This window comes from Macaca nemestrina, chromosome 10 (assembly GCF_043159975.1).
Source record: "Macaca nemestrina isolate mMacNem1 chromosome 10, mMacNem.hap1, whole genome shotgun sequence".
NCBI classification, from domain to species: Eukaryota; Metazoa; Chordata; class Mammalia; order Primates; family Cercopithecidae; genus Macaca; species Macaca nemestrina.
Genome location: NC_092134.1, coordinates 132,582,279 through 132,601,361, shown reverse-complemented (window position 1 = coordinate 132,601,361; position 19,083 = coordinate 132,582,279). Strand labels below are relative to the sequence as shown.

The following is a 19,083-nucleotide window of genomic DNA, read 5'->3' as shown; positions in this document are numbered from 1 at the left end:
GCAAGGAAAAATGCCTGGATAAGTAGGATAAGATCGATTAAAATTGTATTTATCTAGGAATTAATTGTTTTGGGCTCTCTTGTGGGCTTTCATTGGTAAGGAATTTTATATATATACAAAACTACTCACTTCTATAGGTAAAAAAAAAAAAAAGTATCGCTTAATACAGTATAATGAATCAAATAAAAGAATTTTTTAAAAGATGAAATGTGATGAAAATTAACAACCAAAAAAGGACTCGTTATTCAGATATGTTAAGCTTCTTGCTCAAGTGTACATAGCAATGCAAACTCAAATCTTCTGATTGTGTCAAGACATCCGTATATGCAAGGCTGGAGAGAATACAGAGCAGATTGTGAGAAGTGCTATAAGAGAAGTGTAGTTATGCAAAATAAAAGAAAGGATTAACTGAGCAATCAGGGAAGCCATTTGGAAATTATATATTTAAAATGTAGAAAGACCATGCACTACCCAAAGTCCTTAAAATCCCAGAGCTCCGTGCAACCAATAATAGGAGTTTTCAAACTAGTTTCAACGTTTCAAAAAGCCTAACGAAAGTGATACAGGTACCTGTACTAAGACTACACAGGCTAAAGGAAATATCAGATTTCTGTTTTTCTAAGAATTATGGTTGGGCCTGGTGGCTCTTGCCTATAATCCCAACACTTTGGGAGGCCAAGGTGGGTGGATCACTTGAGGTCAAGAGTTTCAGACCAGCCCGGCCAACACGGCCAGTGAAACCCCGTCTCTACTAAAACTACAAAAATTAGCCAGGCAGGTGGTGGTAGCGCCTGTCATCCCAGCTACTTGGGAGGCTGAGGCAGAAGCATTACTTGAACCCAGGAGGTGGAGGTTGAGTGAGCCGAGATCATGCCATTGCACTCCAGCCTGGGCAATAGAGCAAGACTCAATCTCAAAAAAAAAAAAAAAAAGAATTATATCTGCTGAAATAATTGCTTTCCCAAGCTACACATCATTTCCATCATTTCCATCATCTCTGCATTGCTACCCCATTCTGACCCATTCAGCCTTACACCACGGAAGTATCAGAATACTTTCCCTTTTTGTCCATAGGTTTTTGGGGGAACAGGTAGCGTTTGGTCACATGAATAAATTCTTTAGTGGTGATTTCTGAGATTTTGGTGCAACCATCACCCGAGCAGTATACGTTGTACCCAATTTGTAGCCTTTTATCCCTCACCCCCCTTCCACCCTTCCCCCGAATCCACAAAGTCCATTGTATCATTCTTATGCCTTTGCATCCTCAAAGCTTAGCTCCCACTTCCTAATATGTATTATCTCTGAGGAACAAAACTTAGGAAAAATGAATTACTATATAATTGACATTGATAACTGAAATCTTTGAAAATATGGAGCTAATAGAAGAAATAGCAAAAGGGTATGCTGAATTGGAACAGCAAAAACTAGTTAACGGCATGTACTAATAGTAGTTTTTTCACATCTTCAGATTTTTAATATGAGGCCAATTGTAATAACCTCTTACTGAAGTTTTTTCTACTACCGTAATTGAACAAAGAGAAATTTATATTTTTATTTTCCTGAAATAGAAACTTATAAGAAAATATTTCTTACTTGTTTGTCCTTCTAATGGGATTTTAACTGAAAATATTAGAATACTTCTAAAGGAAGCAGTAAGTACATTTCAGCCGTAGGATCTCAAGAGGATATGTGGGAAAATAATATACATGTTTTATGTTTTTAATAACATAATTTTATAATTCTCAAAGAATTTTTCAAATTATAACAACCCTGATGGGTAGATAAGGCAGACAATCCTATGTATTAATAATAAAGCCGAAGCTTTCAGGGATTTAGTAGTAGACCCGAGTTAAAACACCAGCTCTTCTCAACCTTTGATTAGTGTTTTACCAGTGAAATACTTTGCTGCTACTAGTATAGGCCATTCATTCAACACATTTATTTAATGCCCACTGTGTTCTAGGCATTATACTAAGTGCTAGTAGAGATCAAGGAGTGAGCCACTGGAAAGATAAAAATTTATGTCTCATGGAAGTTACATTGTCTGTCCCATAGGTAAGACAGATGATAATTATGGAATATGCCACAATAAAGCAGGGAGAGGAAAGGAGAAATGTTAAGATACTTTGAGAAGGTGTCTAATTTCATCACACCACTCACTTTGTTCATCTGTTCTTGTCAATCAGTTTTAAACTCCTACGAATATAATGCAATGTAACGATCACAGTTTTTATGTCTGTCTGTCTTCTCACCTTCAAATGGACTTGAAAGCATCATGCCTAGGATTTTACAGTTAAAGTTTTATGTATTATATGAAGATCTGGAGCATTTTGTTTCCACTAATAATACCTAAGAAAATGCCATCATATCCTGTGGAGAGAGGATATGCCTATCGTGTGCCTGTTTAGAACATGCACCCATTAACTTTGTTGCTTACCACAAGATAAGCACAAAACTATCATTTCCTTCTCTCATCTCAAAGCTTTGTGCAATGTCACATATACATCAGACCTCGATTTTTCAATTAATAAAATTTTATTTCATTCCAGTGTTGAGTCTAGTGGTGGCCTCTGAACTGTGTAACGAAGTAGTATGGCCCTTGAGTACTTAGATGGAGTGTTTTTTTTTCCTAAAATTGTTAAACATCTTCAAAATGAAAACACTGTGTCAAGAAAATGATCCATACCCACTATAAATCATCAGAGCAATGAGAGCACTCAAAGAAAGACTGATGTTCATTATTCCTATTCTTTTCTCCTTGAACTTAAAAAAAAGTCACAAATAAGTTTGCCTTTTTGTCTTTTGAATTTGTACAGGTTTATAACCTGCTACCAGTAAAGGACCTCACTGGCTTCCCTGAGCCTTTGAATGACCAGGACGATGAAGACTGCGTCAATCGTCATAATGTCTATATTAATGGAATCACATATACTCCAGTATCAAATACAAATGAAAAGGATATATATAGCTTCCTACAGGTAAACTCCTTATGTTGTAGATGGTCTGATCTTAAGGTTCTTAAAATATTACACTTGGAAAAGAGTCTTTATTTGAATGCCTTCATGTCCTAGTTGAGGGTAATGGGATATAAAGAGGTAAGTGGCTTCTCCACTAATAGCAGCAGATCTGCTAAAACCTGCTGAACTAAGCTGGAACTTTCTGGAATATTATTCAAGTTTCCTTTTTTCACAGAAATTAATTGCTCTGTGATGTTTATTAATATCTTATATACAAAATAATTACTGTTGAAAGAGTTTAATGAAAAGAATAAAATTACCTCCTTAAGTATACAAATATCCCTTCTACACATGTGAATGTTCAAAGTTTAATATTAAGTTAACTGGATTGCTTGTCAAATTCAATGAAAAGAAGTATCCACCTATGTATATTTTATAATATATATTTACTGATTAGATAATAATTTCCTTTGCAGGACATGAGCTTAAAGGCATTCACCAACTCAAAGATTCGTAAACCCAAAATATGTCCACAGCTTCAACAGTATGAAATGCATGGACCTGAAGGTCTACGTGTAGGTTATTATGGTAAACAAAAAATTAATACATATGTATTACCTAATATATTCACTGGCTTTTAAATTTTTTTAAAGATACAATGTGACAAAAATTAACAAAAGAAAGGACTTGTGAGTCATACATATTATGGTTATTGCTCAAGGTCACATAGCAATATAAACTCAAATTCTAGTAAATGGAGATAGATGTGTTAGGCTGAAAAGGAAAGAGAAAGTTTCCAAGCATAGGATTAGTGTAAAGAGAAATAGAAATGTTCACAAAACAGGACTACATTCTCCATCAGTCAGGTAAAAACGCTGTTCAACTTCCCCAACACATCAACCAATATTGATGTTGGAACCACACACATTCATCAATGACATGAGCTACTTCTTTGATGAACTGAATAGTAATCAAGCATTTATTTATAGTCCCATATTGTCAAATCATGATTGAGGATAAGTTGAGTGCAGAGAAAAGAGGGTCAAAAATCAAGGAAAGCATTTAGGGAGAATCAATTGGCTCTACGGAATTCACTATGAAGTCTATGGTGTATTTTACTATTTATAAATTATATTGTGCCATCCTTTATCAGTAAGGTTGATAGTAAATTTATGCATGTATAGGTTTATATATGCACAATTTTTTCCAGAGAGCTGGTTGTGAAATATTGACCAGCGCACCCTTACTAGAAGGTGAATAGAGTGAAAGAAACTAACTGTAATCTTCTGACACGATAGAGAATAAAGAGTCTTTATTATCACTGAACTTTTCCCTCCTGTAAACTGTTTCTCAAAGCCACTGTCGTAACATCTGTGTTAGTTTTTCCTTGCTCCTGCAGAGGAGCACACCAATGGAAACTTGGATTCCTGCCCTCTTCACGGCCTTGTGTCATAGCACTCTCCACTTAGCACAGCGGCAGCAGCCACCAAGGACTCCACAAAGTCCTTGCGCCCCACAGATAATCCAAGCCTCTGTCTGCCAAAGTCTCTATAACCTCTGCTTATGATCCTCCTCCCCCAGCTCACTCCTAGCTTATTCTTTTTTTTGGGGGGGAGTGGGTTGGTTGGTTGGTTTGTTTGAGACGAAGTCTCACTCTGTCGCCCAGGTCGCCCAGGCTGGAGTGCAGTGGCGCGATCTCCGCTCGCTGCAAGCTCCGCCTCCCGGGTTCACGCCATTCTCCTGCCTCAGTCTCCCGAGTAGCTGGGACTATAGGCGCCCGCCACCACACCTGGCTAATTTTTTTTTTTTTTTGTATTTTTTAGTAGAGACGGGGTTTCACCGTGTTAGCCAGGGTGGTCTTGATTTCCTGACCTCGTGATCTGCCCGCCTCGGCCTCCCAAAGCGCTGGGATTACAGGCATGAGCCACCGCGCCCGGCCACTCCTAGCTTATTCTAATACTTCATAAGTCGTCCAACATCCAACATATTTCCTCCTCAAAGAAGCTTTCCCTAATGACCCAAGTGCCCTCTCCTCCTTCCTCTCTATTTCATCAGACCATTTGGGTTTTTTTTGGTGACAACTATTACATTCTCTCATAAGCTTTATCTGTATGTTTATTGTAGTATCTTATCCCTCACCCAACATAGATTCAGATGTAATGGGAAGAGGCCAGGCACGCAAGCTGCAACTTGAAGAGCCTCACACAGAAACTGTACGGAAGTACTTCCCTGAGACATGGATCTGGGATTTGGTGGTGGTAAAGTAAGTAACTTCCTGCATATGCAATATGCAACGATAGAGGTCCCTCACTATTTTCAATTCTTTACTAGTTTTTCTGTTTTTATTGTTTTATTTGTTTATGATGTACGACATGATGTTTTGATATACATACACATACACACAGTGAAATGATTACTACAGTCAAGCAAATTAACACATCTATTAGCTCACATTGTTACCTGCTTTTGTGTGCGTGGCAAGCGCACCTAAAATCTATCCTTTTAGCCAAGTTTCAGTATCCAACTATATAGTCATTATAGTTGACTATATTATCAACTATAGTCCTCATGCTGTACTTTAGATTTCTAAATTTATTCATCCTACATAACTTCAACTTTGTACCTTTTGACCTGCTTCTCCCCATCCGTGTAACCCCAACCACCCTTCTACTCTCTGTTCCTATGTATTCAACTTCTTTTAGCATCCACATACAAGTAAGATCATGCAGTATTTGTCCTATGTCTGGCTTATTTCACTTAGCATAATCTCCCCCAGCTTCATCCATGTTGTCACAAATGGCAGGATCTTATTCCACTTAAGGCTGAATAATATTCCATTATGCATAGCCACAACTTATTTATCCATTCACCCAGACACTTAGGTTGTTTTTATATCTTGACAACTGTGAATAATGCTGTCATGAACACCAAAACACATACATCTCCACGAGGTGCTTATTTCATTTCCTTTGGGAGTATACCCAGAAGAGGGATTTCTGGGACATATGGTAGTTTCCATTTTAAAATTTTTGAGGTATCTCCATACCGTTTTCCATAATGGCTGTGGCAATGTGCATTTGTACCCAGGAGAGTGAAGAAACTCCTTCCAAAGTGATACTGGAAATGGAGTTTTATCCCTGAAACAAGCCAGTGGGGCAGATGGAGAGAAGGAGTGGGAATGGCCATATGCTCCCTTTCAGGCTCCTGGAGTCTTGTTTACCTCTCCCTTTCACTCCCAGATGCAGACTGTTTAGAAGCCCAACCCTTAGGAGGCAGCCAGAAATGTGTGTAGACAAACTCCTTCGAGGGAGAGACCGGAAGCTAGGAGATTTTGCCTGTTCTCTCCGTATTGAGCCAAGGGGTGGTTGGGGGCAGGTAGCCACTGGCATTGCTCAAAGGCCTATTTAAAACCACGTCTGTGTTCACTGTGGTCTAGGGAGACTCCTGATTGCAGAGCTCCAACTACTCCTGGGTGATTTAGGAGCCCGACCCTTAGGTAGGAGCTGTAGACACTGGGGTGCTTGATGCATAGACAAATTATTCCCAGGAGTATGCTGGAGACCTGGTTTTATCTGTGGGGCGAGCCGGGGGAAGGAGGCATGGGAAGTGCCCTTACTGCTTCTCAGGCTCCCTGTAAGTCGATCGTTTCCCTGCCCCTTCTGCTTCCCCGTGCAGGCTAGTTAGAAGCCCAACACTCAGTCAGCAACTGAGGAAGTGGGTAGACGAAGCCTAACTAGGAGCTGTTAGCTAATTTTTCAGTACTGAAGTACTTCTTTCAAACGCATTGCTAATTTCAGGAGATGTTTAATGTAAATACATCAGCTAAGAAGTCTTACTAATCTAATTGCATCAGAGCTAAAAAATTTTGTGCAAATTTAATTCTAAGATTTCCAGAAAATGGGCATAAGGACCAAATATAACCAAGTACTGCACAGATTAATGCCTGTAAGAGATCCCTCATTGGTTGGCAATCCTGAGTTAAATACAGATTCAGTCAGACCCACTATACACCATAGTAGTAGAATTTAAAATTATAAAGCAGCCCTCAGTGGAACAGCATTTTTGGGAAGAGAACTTAAGAACAATCTCAAACTGCATATTAAATTTATAACTATATTGTCTGTAAAAAATTATGCTACAATTCTGATATACTACAATTAAAAACAGCTGGAAGAAAAGGCCTTATATTCCCCATCTCAATCCTTGATTATACTCTCTGTTATTGGTATTTCTATTGAGTGTTTTTAAGTCGTGACAGTAGAATCATTCCTAGGGATTCTCTCCCTAGAGAGGATGTATTTAACTGCTTAATTTCTATCTTTCACTTTCCCTCCTCTCCAGCTCATCAGGTGTGGCTGAGGTAGGAGTAACAGTCCCTGACACCATCACCGACTGGAAGGCAGGGGCCTTCTGCTTGTCCCAAGACTCTGGACTTGGTATCTCTCCCACTGCCTCCCTCCGAGCCTTCCAGCCCTTCTTTGTGGAGCTCACAATGCCCTACTCTGTGATCCGTGGAGAGGCCTTCACACTCAAGGCCACGGTCCTAAATTACCTTCCCAAATGCATCCGGGTAAGGATCTCTTTCCTCAATTACACACAAGGTAGCCATCAAGTAAATTAAAAGTTGCATTCCTAGGAGTACTGACAAACTCTTGTATGCAAACTATGCTTACTAGATATTCATGATTGTATAAGTTACAGGTTGTGAGATCTCCAAATACCAAATTGCACCATAAAGCAAGTTGCTAGCCCTTATAACCCTTCAAAGTTAGTATTTGTGTGGTATGAAGACTTCTGACAGGGATGACAAAAGTCAGGACTTTATTCTCATGACAGATTCCATAAGGTTTCAACCTCTATGATCTCATATATTTAACTTTTCATAGCTCATTCATTATATTAAACCTAATTTTAAAAGTTGTTTGTGAGCATCTTACCTCTGCTGAAACCGTAACTGTTTATAAGTCTTGTATCCTCTGCTGGGAGATCTGAGGGAATGGTCAAACTTCCAGACCAAAGAGGTAGAGCAGCATGCCATCATTACCTTTCCCTTCCTCTGGTCCCATCATGTGAAAGAGCAGGTTGCTTCCAAAATAACTCAGATTTATATGTCAGATCCACTTAAATGTATTTCAGGTATTTGATCTTCATTTATATCATCTTTAATGTGAGGCAACCTGAAATCTAACCAATTCCTCAAGATGCTTTATTGCAAATCCATTCTCCCTCTGTTCTCCTGCCCTCTCTACTCTCTTTCTTATGTGTGGTTTCAGGTCAGTGTGCAGCTGGAAGCCTCTCCCGCCTTCCTAGCTGTCCCAGTGGAGAAGGAACAAGAGCCTCACTGCATCTGTGCAAACGGGCGGCAAACTGTGTCCTGGGCAATAACCCCAAAATCATTAGGTGAGCAGAAAACTCCTAGAGGTAATTCTCTACTCAAAGATTGCATATGGCAGTGGGAACCTTATACTGAGTGCTACTTCCTTCAGGAAAAGACCGCTAGATGCTGCGATTTTTTTTCCTTTGTCTTTTATTCTAAGATACCTACAAAGATATCCTCAACATCTCCACCTTGAATTCCCAGTATCATTCACCTCTCATTTGCATGTTTCCATTCCTGCTTCTGTGTTTTAATGAAACAAAAGTTTACAGAGCATTGAACATTTATAAATCTTGAGTGTGGAGGCGTGGAGGAAGGGGAAGATGGCATTCATTTCTATTGGACTTTTTTTTTTTTTTTTCCAGGAAATGTGAATTTCACTGTGAGTGCAGAGGCACTAGAGTCTGAAGAGCTGTGTGGAACTGAGGTGGCTTCAGTCCCTCAATATGGAAAGAAAGACACAATCATCAAGCCTCTGTTGGTTGAAGTAAGTAAACCTAAATAATATATAGTCCATGATAATATACAGTGATATATATGGGTAACATAATGATAATATATGGATATTTTATAATATTATTCTCATGTATCTCTCTGTCTCTTGATTTACTTTCTGTTTTGTTGGGGTGTTTTTGTTTTTGTTTTCGAGACAGAGTCTTGCCATCACCCAGGCTGGAGTGCAGTGGCAGGATCTCTGTTCACTGCAACCTCCGCCTCCAGGGTTCAAGCAATTCTTGTGCCTCAGCCTCCTGAGTAGCTGGGATTACAGGCGTGCACCACCACACCCAGCTAATTTTTGTATTTTTAGTAGGGACAGGGTTTCACCACGTTGGCCAGGCTGGTCTCAAACTCCTGGCCTCAAGTGATCCACCCACGTCAGATTCCCAAAATGCTGGGATTATGGGTGTGAGCCACCATGCCCAGCCTCCCTTTGATTTACTTTCTTGCATAAAATTACCTCCTACATATATTGCTTATATGTACAGAATTTTCTTAGATAATACAGTTCAAATCCTTCTCTTCACTATCCAGATATCTGTGGTCCCTCCGTTAACACACATGTTCTAAAGGTCAGTCCATTCTCACTAACTTTTCTTTCTTTTACCTAAAGCCTGAAGGACTAGAGAAGGAAACAACATTCAACTCCCTGCTTTGTCCATCAGGTAAGAGTCAACCATCATAATTTAAAAAACATTAAAGTCTAACATTTAAAGTTCAAAGAACATTTATATATTATTCCTACACTTTCTCTGTGATCTAAGACCTGAAGCAGCATCAATGCATTTGACAAATGGGGAAAACAGTTCTTAGGAAGGCCAAGTAATTTGATCAGAATATCCCTAGGCCTACATTCTGAGTCTTGATCTATTGTGGCACCTATGCAAACATCAAATGACTTTCTGACCAGTGTATGGTATGGGCATAGGTAGAAAGTGGGTAGAATCAAAATGAATATTACCAAAGGGGACGTTTCCTTAAATAATTAGTAATGCAAACTCTGGATGGCTGAATTCGGGGCATTCTAACACTGAGTTTTGCATAGCCAACGGTATTTGATAATGGGATTGCTATTTCCCAAAGAAAAAGTTGTCATGGCCTTTACCATTATTGTCATATTAATGTTTGTTTGATGCCTATCCTGTACTTAATGCTCTATCAATCATTTGAGAAGAAACTTACAGTAAAACTTACAGTAAAAATTTAATACACTAAGAAACTTACAGTAAAAATTTAATACACTAAGAAATGTATCAGCACAACACATTCTCACCCCAAACCAACACTGAATCAACACCATACATATGTTCATTGCCTTTCTCTGACTACCTACAAATTTCTATTTAGTATGTTTTTCATACTAAATACTAAATACTTTACCTATTCATCTGTGGCCAAGATGTAACATATAAAATGTATCCTAAAACCATATTTTCCTCATCATTTAGTCTTATTTCTACATTTAAGTGAATTGAGTACCTATCATTCAATCCTTTTATCATGACTTCTCCATTTCTGAGTTCCTTATTTTGATTTATCTCTTAGGTGTAAGGGCTAATCATCAAATAGCTTTATTTAATTTCATTTTAATTACCAACATAATCAAATTTGCTTACCTAATTGTACAAAAATATATTCTTATTTAAAAAAAAACAAAAAAGAACATCATATTAAAGGTTAATGTCAACCCCCTGAACATTTTTCAGTACTTTGTCATCCATTTATCTTTCGAAATAATGTGTGTAGATGTATATGTTTGTGGATGTGTGATTTACATATAATAAACTGTATAAGTTTCATTGTATAAATCACTGTTTGTTTTTTACTCAGCATCCTGTCTTGGAGATGTATCTGTGTCAAATTGTAGATCTAGGTCTTTCCTTTTCATTGCTTTTAATCCTATAATATAAATACATCACAATTCTGCTTAGTGTTTTAGTCTTCCTATATTGGTTTTTTCAACTATTTGCTAGCTTTAAAAAAATTAGTTAATTATAATAATAGCCTCCTTATGAACATATACAAGTACAGCTAGGGTACATACCAAAATGTTAAAAATTCCTGAGTCAGAGAGCATATGTGTAGATATGCATAGCTTTATTTGTTTGGTTGGTTGTTAGTTGTTCTTTAATTACATTGTAAACTGACCGTTTATAATTGTATATATTTACAGCATACAAAGTGATGTTATGATTTATGAATAGAATGTGAAATAATTAAATCAAGCTAATCTCAAATACTTATGTTTTGTGGTGAGAACGTTTGAAATTCTCTAAGCAAGTTTGAAACATACAACACTCTATTATTAACTATATTCACCATGCTGTGCAATAGATCCCAAAAAGAAAAAAATGTATTCCTTCTGTCTGAGACTTTGTGTCCCTTGAATACAATCTTCCTTTTACTCCAGCCTCATGCTCCATAACCACCATTCTACTCTCTGCTTCTGTGAATTTGAATGTTTTAGCTTCCACATACAAATGAGAACATGCAATATTTGTTTTCCTGTACCTGGCTTATTTCACTTAACATAATCTCCTCCAGATTTATGAGGAGATTCTTTTTTCAAATGGAATGGAATTCCATGTGTATATTTACCAAATTTTCTTTATCTATTCATCTGTTGATGACACTTATGATTCCATAACTAGACACCAGTAATTTGATAGGGATTACGTTGAATATGTAGATTGCTTTGGGTAGTGTGGACATTTTAACAATATTAATTCTTCCAATCCATGAACATTGTATGCTTTTTTCATTTATTTGTGTTCTCTTTGATTTCTTTCATCAGTGTTTTATAGTTTCCAGTGTACACTTCACCTCCTTGATTAGATTTATTTCTACATATTTTTTCATAGCTATTGTAAATGGGATTGTTTTTATTTCTTTTTTGATCATTCATTGTTAGTGTATAGAAAATACTACTGATTTTTATGTGTTGATTTTGTATCTTGCAACTTTATTGCATTCATTTATAAGTTCTTGCAACCCTTTTGTGAAGTCTTTTGAGCTCCCAATATATGATAATGTCATCACCAACAGTGAAAATTTTACTTCTTCCTTTTCAATTTGTATATTTTTCATTTCTTTTTCATGTTTGATTGCTCTTGCTGATACTTCCAGTACTACTTTGAAAATAAATGGTGACAGTGGGTCACCATTTAAACTATCAGAAATCAAAGACGAAGAAAAAATTCTGAAAGCAGAAGGTGATAAGAAACATATCACATACCAAAGGGGATGTTTCCTTAAATAATTAGTAATGCAAACTCTGGATGGCTGAATTCGGGGCATTCTAAAACTAAGTTTTCCTGTACCTGGCTTATTTCACTTAATGTAATCTCCTCCAGATTTAATCACGCTGCCCTATGCTTGTTATTAATATTTTGTCCTTTAACCCTTGTACTAGAGATAAAAGTACTTTTAATACCATCATTACAGTCACAGAGTATTCTGAATATGGCTCTGTATTACTTATACCATTAAATTTTTTGCTTTTGTGTTTTTGTATTGTTAATTAGGAGCCTTTTGTTTCGGCTTTAAAAACTCCCTTCAGTAATTCCTGAAGGCAGGACTAATGTTGACGACTCCCTTAGCTTGTAGTTTGTCTGGGAATGTTTTATTTCTCCCTCATTTCTAAAAGACAGCTTTGCTGGATGAAGAATTCTTGATTACACATTGTTTTTATTTTTGTTTTCCTTCAGCACTTTGAATATATTATTCCACTCTCCCTCAGCCTGCAGGGTTCCTGCTAAAAACCCATGGATGGTTGTATTGGAATTCCTTTGTATGTGATATGTTTCTTATCACCTTCTGCTTTCAGAATTTTTTCTTCGTCTTTGATTTCTGATAGTTTAATTATTGTGTCTTAGTGAAAAATTCTTTCGTTTGAATTTCATTGGAGAACTCTGTGCCTCCTGTAGTTGGATGCTGGCATCTATCCCCTGATCAGGGAAGTTTTCAGCCATATTGCTTTTTTTTTCTTTTTTTTTCCTGATTCTGTACTCTTTTTTTTTTTTCATTATTGCTTTAAATATGCTTTATAGTCTCCTTCTTCTGGACTTTCTTTAATGCAAAGGTTTGATTTCATGATGCTGTCCCATAATTTCTATAGGCTTTCGTCATTCTTTTGTCTTTCTGCTCTTCTGCCTGGATAATTCCAAATATTCTGTCTTTGAGCTCGCTGATTCTTCTGCTTGACCAAGTCTACTGTTGAGCTTTCTATTGTATTTTTAAATAAAGTCATTGTATTCTTTATTTCTAGGATTTCTATTTGGTTTCTTTTTAATTGTTTCTATTTATTTTTTATTTTACAATATTAGCTAAGTTGCAGATAATTGTTTCTATTTCTATGTCAAACTTCTCACTTTGTTGGTGTATTGTTTTGCAAATTCATTTAATTTTGTATTTATATATTCTTGTAGTCCACTGAATTTCTTCAAGAGGATTATTCAAGAGGAGAATTCTTTGTCAGTGATTTTATAGAATTTCATTTCTATGAGGTCAATTTTTTGAGCTTTGTCAGTTTCTTTTGGAGGTGTCATGATTCCTTGATTCTTCATAATCCTTTGTCCTTGCATTGTTTGTGCATTTGAGGAGAAAGCCACTTCTTCTGGCCTTTATAGGTATTCTTTGGCAGGGATAAACATTTGCTATTTAGTCTAGCCTATAATTCTGGAAAGATCAGTTGGTGACAACCTTGAGCAGGCAGAGTTTTTCATGGGTTCCCTAGTTGACTGGGCCACTGCTTTTGCTCTTATGTTTGGTAGGGCCACTGGTTATGCCTTGCTGTCTGGCAAGATCACTGTTTGGTCTCTGCTATCTGGTGGAGCTGCTGGCTGGGTACTGCAAGGGCCTCTGGTCAGGCCAGTCACAGGATATATTGCCTGGCTGGATGATTCTGCTATTTGGGACCTTAAGGTAGACAGGGTCACAATCTGGGCTGTGAGGTTAGGTGGAGTTGTTGCTTGGGTTGGACAGAAATAAATACTATACTTCTTAGATGTGCATAATAGAGGACTGCTACCCCACCCTTGTGCATGGAGCCATGGAGTGAGGTTTTGGCTGAGTTGAGCCACCCTTTAGACTCCCAGGTCAAGCGTATTTAACCCCTACACTTCTATGAAATGCACAGAAGTGTCTCCTACCTGGGTGGGATCACTGGCATAAGCTCTGAAGCTGGGCTTACAGACTGGCCATCTGGAAACTCAAGCTAGGTTGAACTTCTCACCATGCTTCTGAAAGTGACCAGCTCAGTTTTGCAGATGGGCTATGCAGTTGGCTGGTGTCTCTGAATGAGTGCCATAGCTGGCAGAAACACAGAAGCACTACTAAAATCCACATGCTGGTCACTGTGAGCTCTGTTCTTCTTTGTTTCTACCTGACCTCAGGTAGTCTAGTCATGCCATTACTTCCAGTGTTCCCAGTGAAATGAGACCAGAGTGGGCTTCCTGAGAAGTGTCTTTGAATACTTGAGAATCTTGATGTCTACCTCTGGTTCTCTTTCCCCTCTGTAGAAACTGTGACCCCAGGGGAATCCTCTCTGTCTGGAATTGTGCTAACCTAAAGGAGTGGGAACAGTGACATGGTCAAAGTGAGACCATTCTTCCTACCCTTCTAATTTGTCTTCACTCAGTTCTGTGAACAATGCATGTGTTCTAGACTAGTTTCCAAGTATTGGGGTTTTCAAAATAGATTTTCTGATCTGTGGATAGTAGCTAGTTGGACTTTCTGGGGAGGGAGAGAAGATCCTGAGACTTTCTAGTCCATCATCTTGCTTTATTCTGAGTTTTAATAGAACTACAAAAAGAAAATTCTCCTCTTTATTACCCAAATGCATTTATACTTCCACCAGTATACATTACCATAGTGTTATACTTGCCATCATCTGTTACCATCAAAGTTTTTCATTTTAATTTTTGCCAAAAATTTAGAAAAAAAAATTTTGCTGTTGTTTTAATTTATATTTTTTTAATTATAAGCATGACCTTAGTTTTGCATGTTTATTAATTGCCTTTATAATCTTTGGCCATTTGTCTTTTGAGTAGTTTTTTTTCTGACTCGGTTGTATGACACTAATTCTTTATCTGTTGAATATGTTGCAGATATTTTCTTTCATTTGGTCATTTGTGTTTTTAACTTAGTTTATGGCATTTTTTAACAAAAGTTTTAATATTAATTTTATGAGATAGGGAAGATAATTTCTACATTTTTCATTTGTATATAATTCACCAATATTAAAATTTTAGTAAATGTATATTCATCAGTAGCAGTTATTTTATTTTCAGTGAGCCAAGCATTTTATTTTGCTTGGCCTTTTGTCCCTTAACTATGCTAATGGCTTTTTTTAAGAAACATTTTAATATGAATTTTATGAGGAAGGAATTCAGTATGAAAATAAATACTACGCTTCTCTCATTTTCATTTCATATAATTTACCAAGATTAAAATGGAAGTAAATGTATGTTCATCAGTAGTAATTATTTTATTTTCAATGCATCAAATACTGTTCATCTTCACTTTATCCTCAATTTTCTAGGTCTTCCATAAAAATACTATCTTTATATCCAATATTTGAAGAAAGAACATAGCATTATTATAGAATTCAGGACCTTTTGTGGGTAATTTTTCCTTTACCTATGTATACTTATAGGGCTTTGTTGTTGGTATTTTCTCCATACAACTGTTGAGTAAGGAAGTTGGCGGTGGGGACTAAATAGACCATCTTGTGATAACCATCTTGTGTTAGCCATCAGATGACAGCAGCTGAATCACAGCATCACCAGGCTCTTACAATTTGTTGTCATATTTGGCGTGCAATTCTACATAAGTTACTGAAAAGATCATTGAAGAAGAAATTCTGAAAATCACAGGAACCAGTAGCCCATTTTTAAGATATGTATATTGCTGTCGTATTAAAGGAGGACAACTTTTCAGGAGAAGTTTAGTATAAGGCATAGTCCTAGCTTCTGGGTCATAGAGCTGTTTAGAAAGATATAATGCAGAAATAATTTTCATATGTCTGATTTGCTTATTTCTCTAGGTGGTGAGGTATCTGAAGAATTATCCCTGAAACTGCCACCAAATGTCGTAGAAGAATCTGCCCGAGCTTCTGTCTCAGTTTTGGGTGAGTCTCCAACCCATAATGGATCTGGGCATTAACAGCTTCTATTATACTATTTTTCTTTGCCATAAATATTTACTAAAAGTGACACTATAATTTTAACTTCTTTCTTCTCTTCTTCTTTGGGCTTGTTTATTGCTTTCAATCATACTCCTATCCCTGGAAGAATCATCCTTCCTAAATTTTCTCAAATTCTAAGCTCAACTAATTATTTCTGCTTAATGATTTTGATAGATGATAATCTCCAAGCTTTATGACTTCCCATCTCTCCCATTCTCTAGGAGACATATTAGGCTCTGCCATGCAAAACATACAAAATCTTCTCCAGATGCCCTATGGCTGTGGAGAGCAGAATATGGTCCTCTTTGCTCCTAACATCTATGTTCTGGATTATCTAAATGAAACACAGCAGCTTACTCCAGAGATCGAGTCCAAGGCCATTGGCTATCTCAACACTGGTGAGTGATTACTCGAGTAAGGGAAAACTTGAATGTTATTTCAACTGGATTTCCCAGTAGGTTTCGGTTACTTATGAATATCATGATACATTAGCTTAGCCTACTATGATAGCAACTATGATAGTTAATTTCATGGAAACTATCCACTCTCCAACCTCCAATAAAATGTTTAAGGCTCAAAAACTCCTAATCTATGACAACAAAATTTAAGAAATGTCACAAGGGAAGCCAAGGTATTTTAGTAATTACTCCACCCTCAGCATGCACATTAATCCATTGTGCTATTTCATGAATCTTCCTTTCCAGGTTACCAGAGACAGTTGAACTACAAACACTATGATGGCTCCTACAGCACCTTTGGGGAGCGATATGGCAGGAACCAGGGCAACACCTGGTAAGGAAAGAACAATTTTTTGAGCTCCTTTTTGTGTGCCAGCTCTTTTACATGTATTACCTCAATTATATTCACAGCAACACTATCAGATATGTATTATCAGACCGATGGTTTGTTATACTAGATAAATCCACCAAGAGTAGCAAGGTAACAAGAAGAAAACCTGATATCCAAATACATGTATGTTAGGCTTGTTTCCAAAATTGACCCTATTAATAATATACCAAGGTTTTCTTTCTGAAATGGCTATTCTTTCTAAAGTAGCTGCCATAACCATGAGTTTTAAAATGATATTGCCAGTGAACATATATAACTTCCAGATAAACCATGTTAACTTCAGTGTATATCGTGTCACATTCTAAGTCATTCAGCTTGATTTAGAATGAATTCATTAATAGGAGGAAACAATTGAGAAGGAAACGGTAATATAAAACATCTTTTAAATCCCTAAAGTAAAGCAATATTAAAAGTTACTGCATATAAGAGCTGCATGTGAGAAGATTCTGTCATCTGCAGAAGGAAATCTCTAAAGATAAGAGAGATTTAAAGCCTTACTCGAGTAACTAACAAAAATAAGTAAATTCAAAGTACTTGAATGAAAAAAAAAAAAAAAGTACTTGACTGTAAATTCATTCAACCATTGTGGAAGACAGTATGGCGATTCCTCAAGGATCTAGAACCAGAAATACCATTTGACCTAGTAATCCCATTACTGGGCATATATCCAAAGGAATATACATCATTCTACTACAATGACACATGTGCACGTATGTTTACTGTGGCACTATTTGCAATAACAAAGTAGTGGAACCAATTCAATTGCTCATTAATCATAGACTGGATAAAGAAAATGTGGTACATATACACCATGGAATACTATGCAGCAATAAAAAGAAATGTCCTTTGCAGGGACATGGATGAAGCTGCATGGAAACCATCATCCTCAGCAAACTAACACAGGAACAGAAAATCAAACACCACATGTTCTCACTCACAAGTGGGAGTTGAACAATGAGAACCCACAGACACAGGGAGGGGAACAACACACACCAGGGCCTTTTGGGAGGTGGTGGGTGAGGAGAGGGAACTAAGCGAATGGGTCAATAGGTGCAAGAAACCGCCATGGCACACGTATGCCTATGTAACAAACCTGCAGGTTCTGCACATGTATCCCGGAACTAAAATAAAATAAAATATACTTAGACTCCCTGTGGCAAAGAGAGAGGTAGCAAGGAAATACTAAATCTAGCAGATTAATCAAGCAGACTAAAGATTAATCAAGGAGATGAGATCTCTAAGTACACAAGAATTTTTGTTAGCTAACTGACATCATATGAAGCCTGTTGCTGTGAAGTGGTTGTAAAACCACTGTAACAACATAAATATCATGATCGCTTCCTCCCTGGTCAGGCTCACAGCCTTTGTTCTGAAGACTTTTGCCCAAGCTCGAGCCTACATCTTCATCGATGAAGCACACATTACCCAAGCCCTCATATGGCTCTCCCAGAAGCAGAAGGACAATGGCTGTTTCAGGAGCTCTGGATCACTGCTCAACAATGCCATAAAGGTGAATCATTCTGGAGCTAGTTTTGATTTGTCCGTTATGATACCTGCAAGGATGAGGAGGGAAGTGATAATGTGAAAATTTCTAAGGGAAAGCATCAGAAGAAAATAAAACCTGGATGGCACCAAAAAAGAGGGGATAGAACAAAAGTGGATTGTGATACTTTGCCCTATAGGGATGGATATGGGTAAGGATGAATTCCATGACACAGCAGATAAGAAATAACTAATCAATGGCATTCTTAGAAGTTGAATTATTCAAATCTCTCTCTTGTATTCACAGGGAGGAGTAGAAGATGAAGTGACCCTCTCCGCCTACATCACCATCGCCCTTCTGGAGATTCCTCTCCCAGTCACTGTAGGTACCACCTCATTCCTCTGCTGAAGGAGAGTTCTGGATGCCACGAAACTGCTGACCTGCTGTCTGAAATGCTATCCTATTAAAAGCAAAGCGTCAGTTTTCCTTCTGCTGTCTGAAATGCTATCCTATTAAAAGCAAAGCGTCAGTTTTCCTTCTATGCAATGCCAGTGCTTCCCAGAGCTACAGAGAATTTGGTCAACCCATTTAAGAAAGGTTTAAATTTTCCCAGTAATTCCCCTAGGCTATTTACCACCACCACTCCAAAAAAAAAAAAAAAAAAAATCTTAAAGATACATCTTTTGAATGTGAGAATAATAGATAAAAATACTATTATATCGATAAGAATGAA

General features: G+C 37.3%; 1 protein-coding gene across 1 annotated transcript in view; it reads left to right on the top strand.

The window, feature by feature from the left end:
* LOC105499891 (alpha-2-macroglobulin) overlaps positions 1-19,083 on the top strand; it is a 46,478-nt gene that overhangs the window by 17,770 nt on the left and 9,625 nt on the right. Inside the window, exons 16-27 of the mRNA XM_011772742.3 lie at positions 2,817-2,978; positions 3,434-3,545; positions 5,106-5,220; positions 7,299-7,527; positions 8,231-8,357; positions 8,700-8,821; positions 9,446-9,497; positions 15,878-15,961; positions 16,240-16,416; positions 16,723-16,810; positions 18,221-18,377; positions 18,657-18,731. Coding sequence (XP_011771044.2) covers positions 2,817-2,978; positions 3,434-3,545; positions 5,106-5,220; positions 7,299-7,527; positions 8,231-8,357; positions 8,700-8,821; positions 9,446-9,497; positions 15,878-15,961; positions 16,240-16,416; positions 16,723-16,810; positions 18,221-18,377; positions 18,657-18,731 — 1,500 coding nt within the window. The remainder of the gene's footprint in view (positions 1-2,816; positions 2,979-3,433; positions 3,546-5,105; positions 5,221-7,298; positions 7,528-8,230; positions 8,358-8,699; positions 8,822-9,445; positions 9,498-15,877; positions 15,962-16,239; positions 16,417-16,722; positions 16,811-18,220; positions 18,378-18,656; positions 18,732-19,083) is intronic.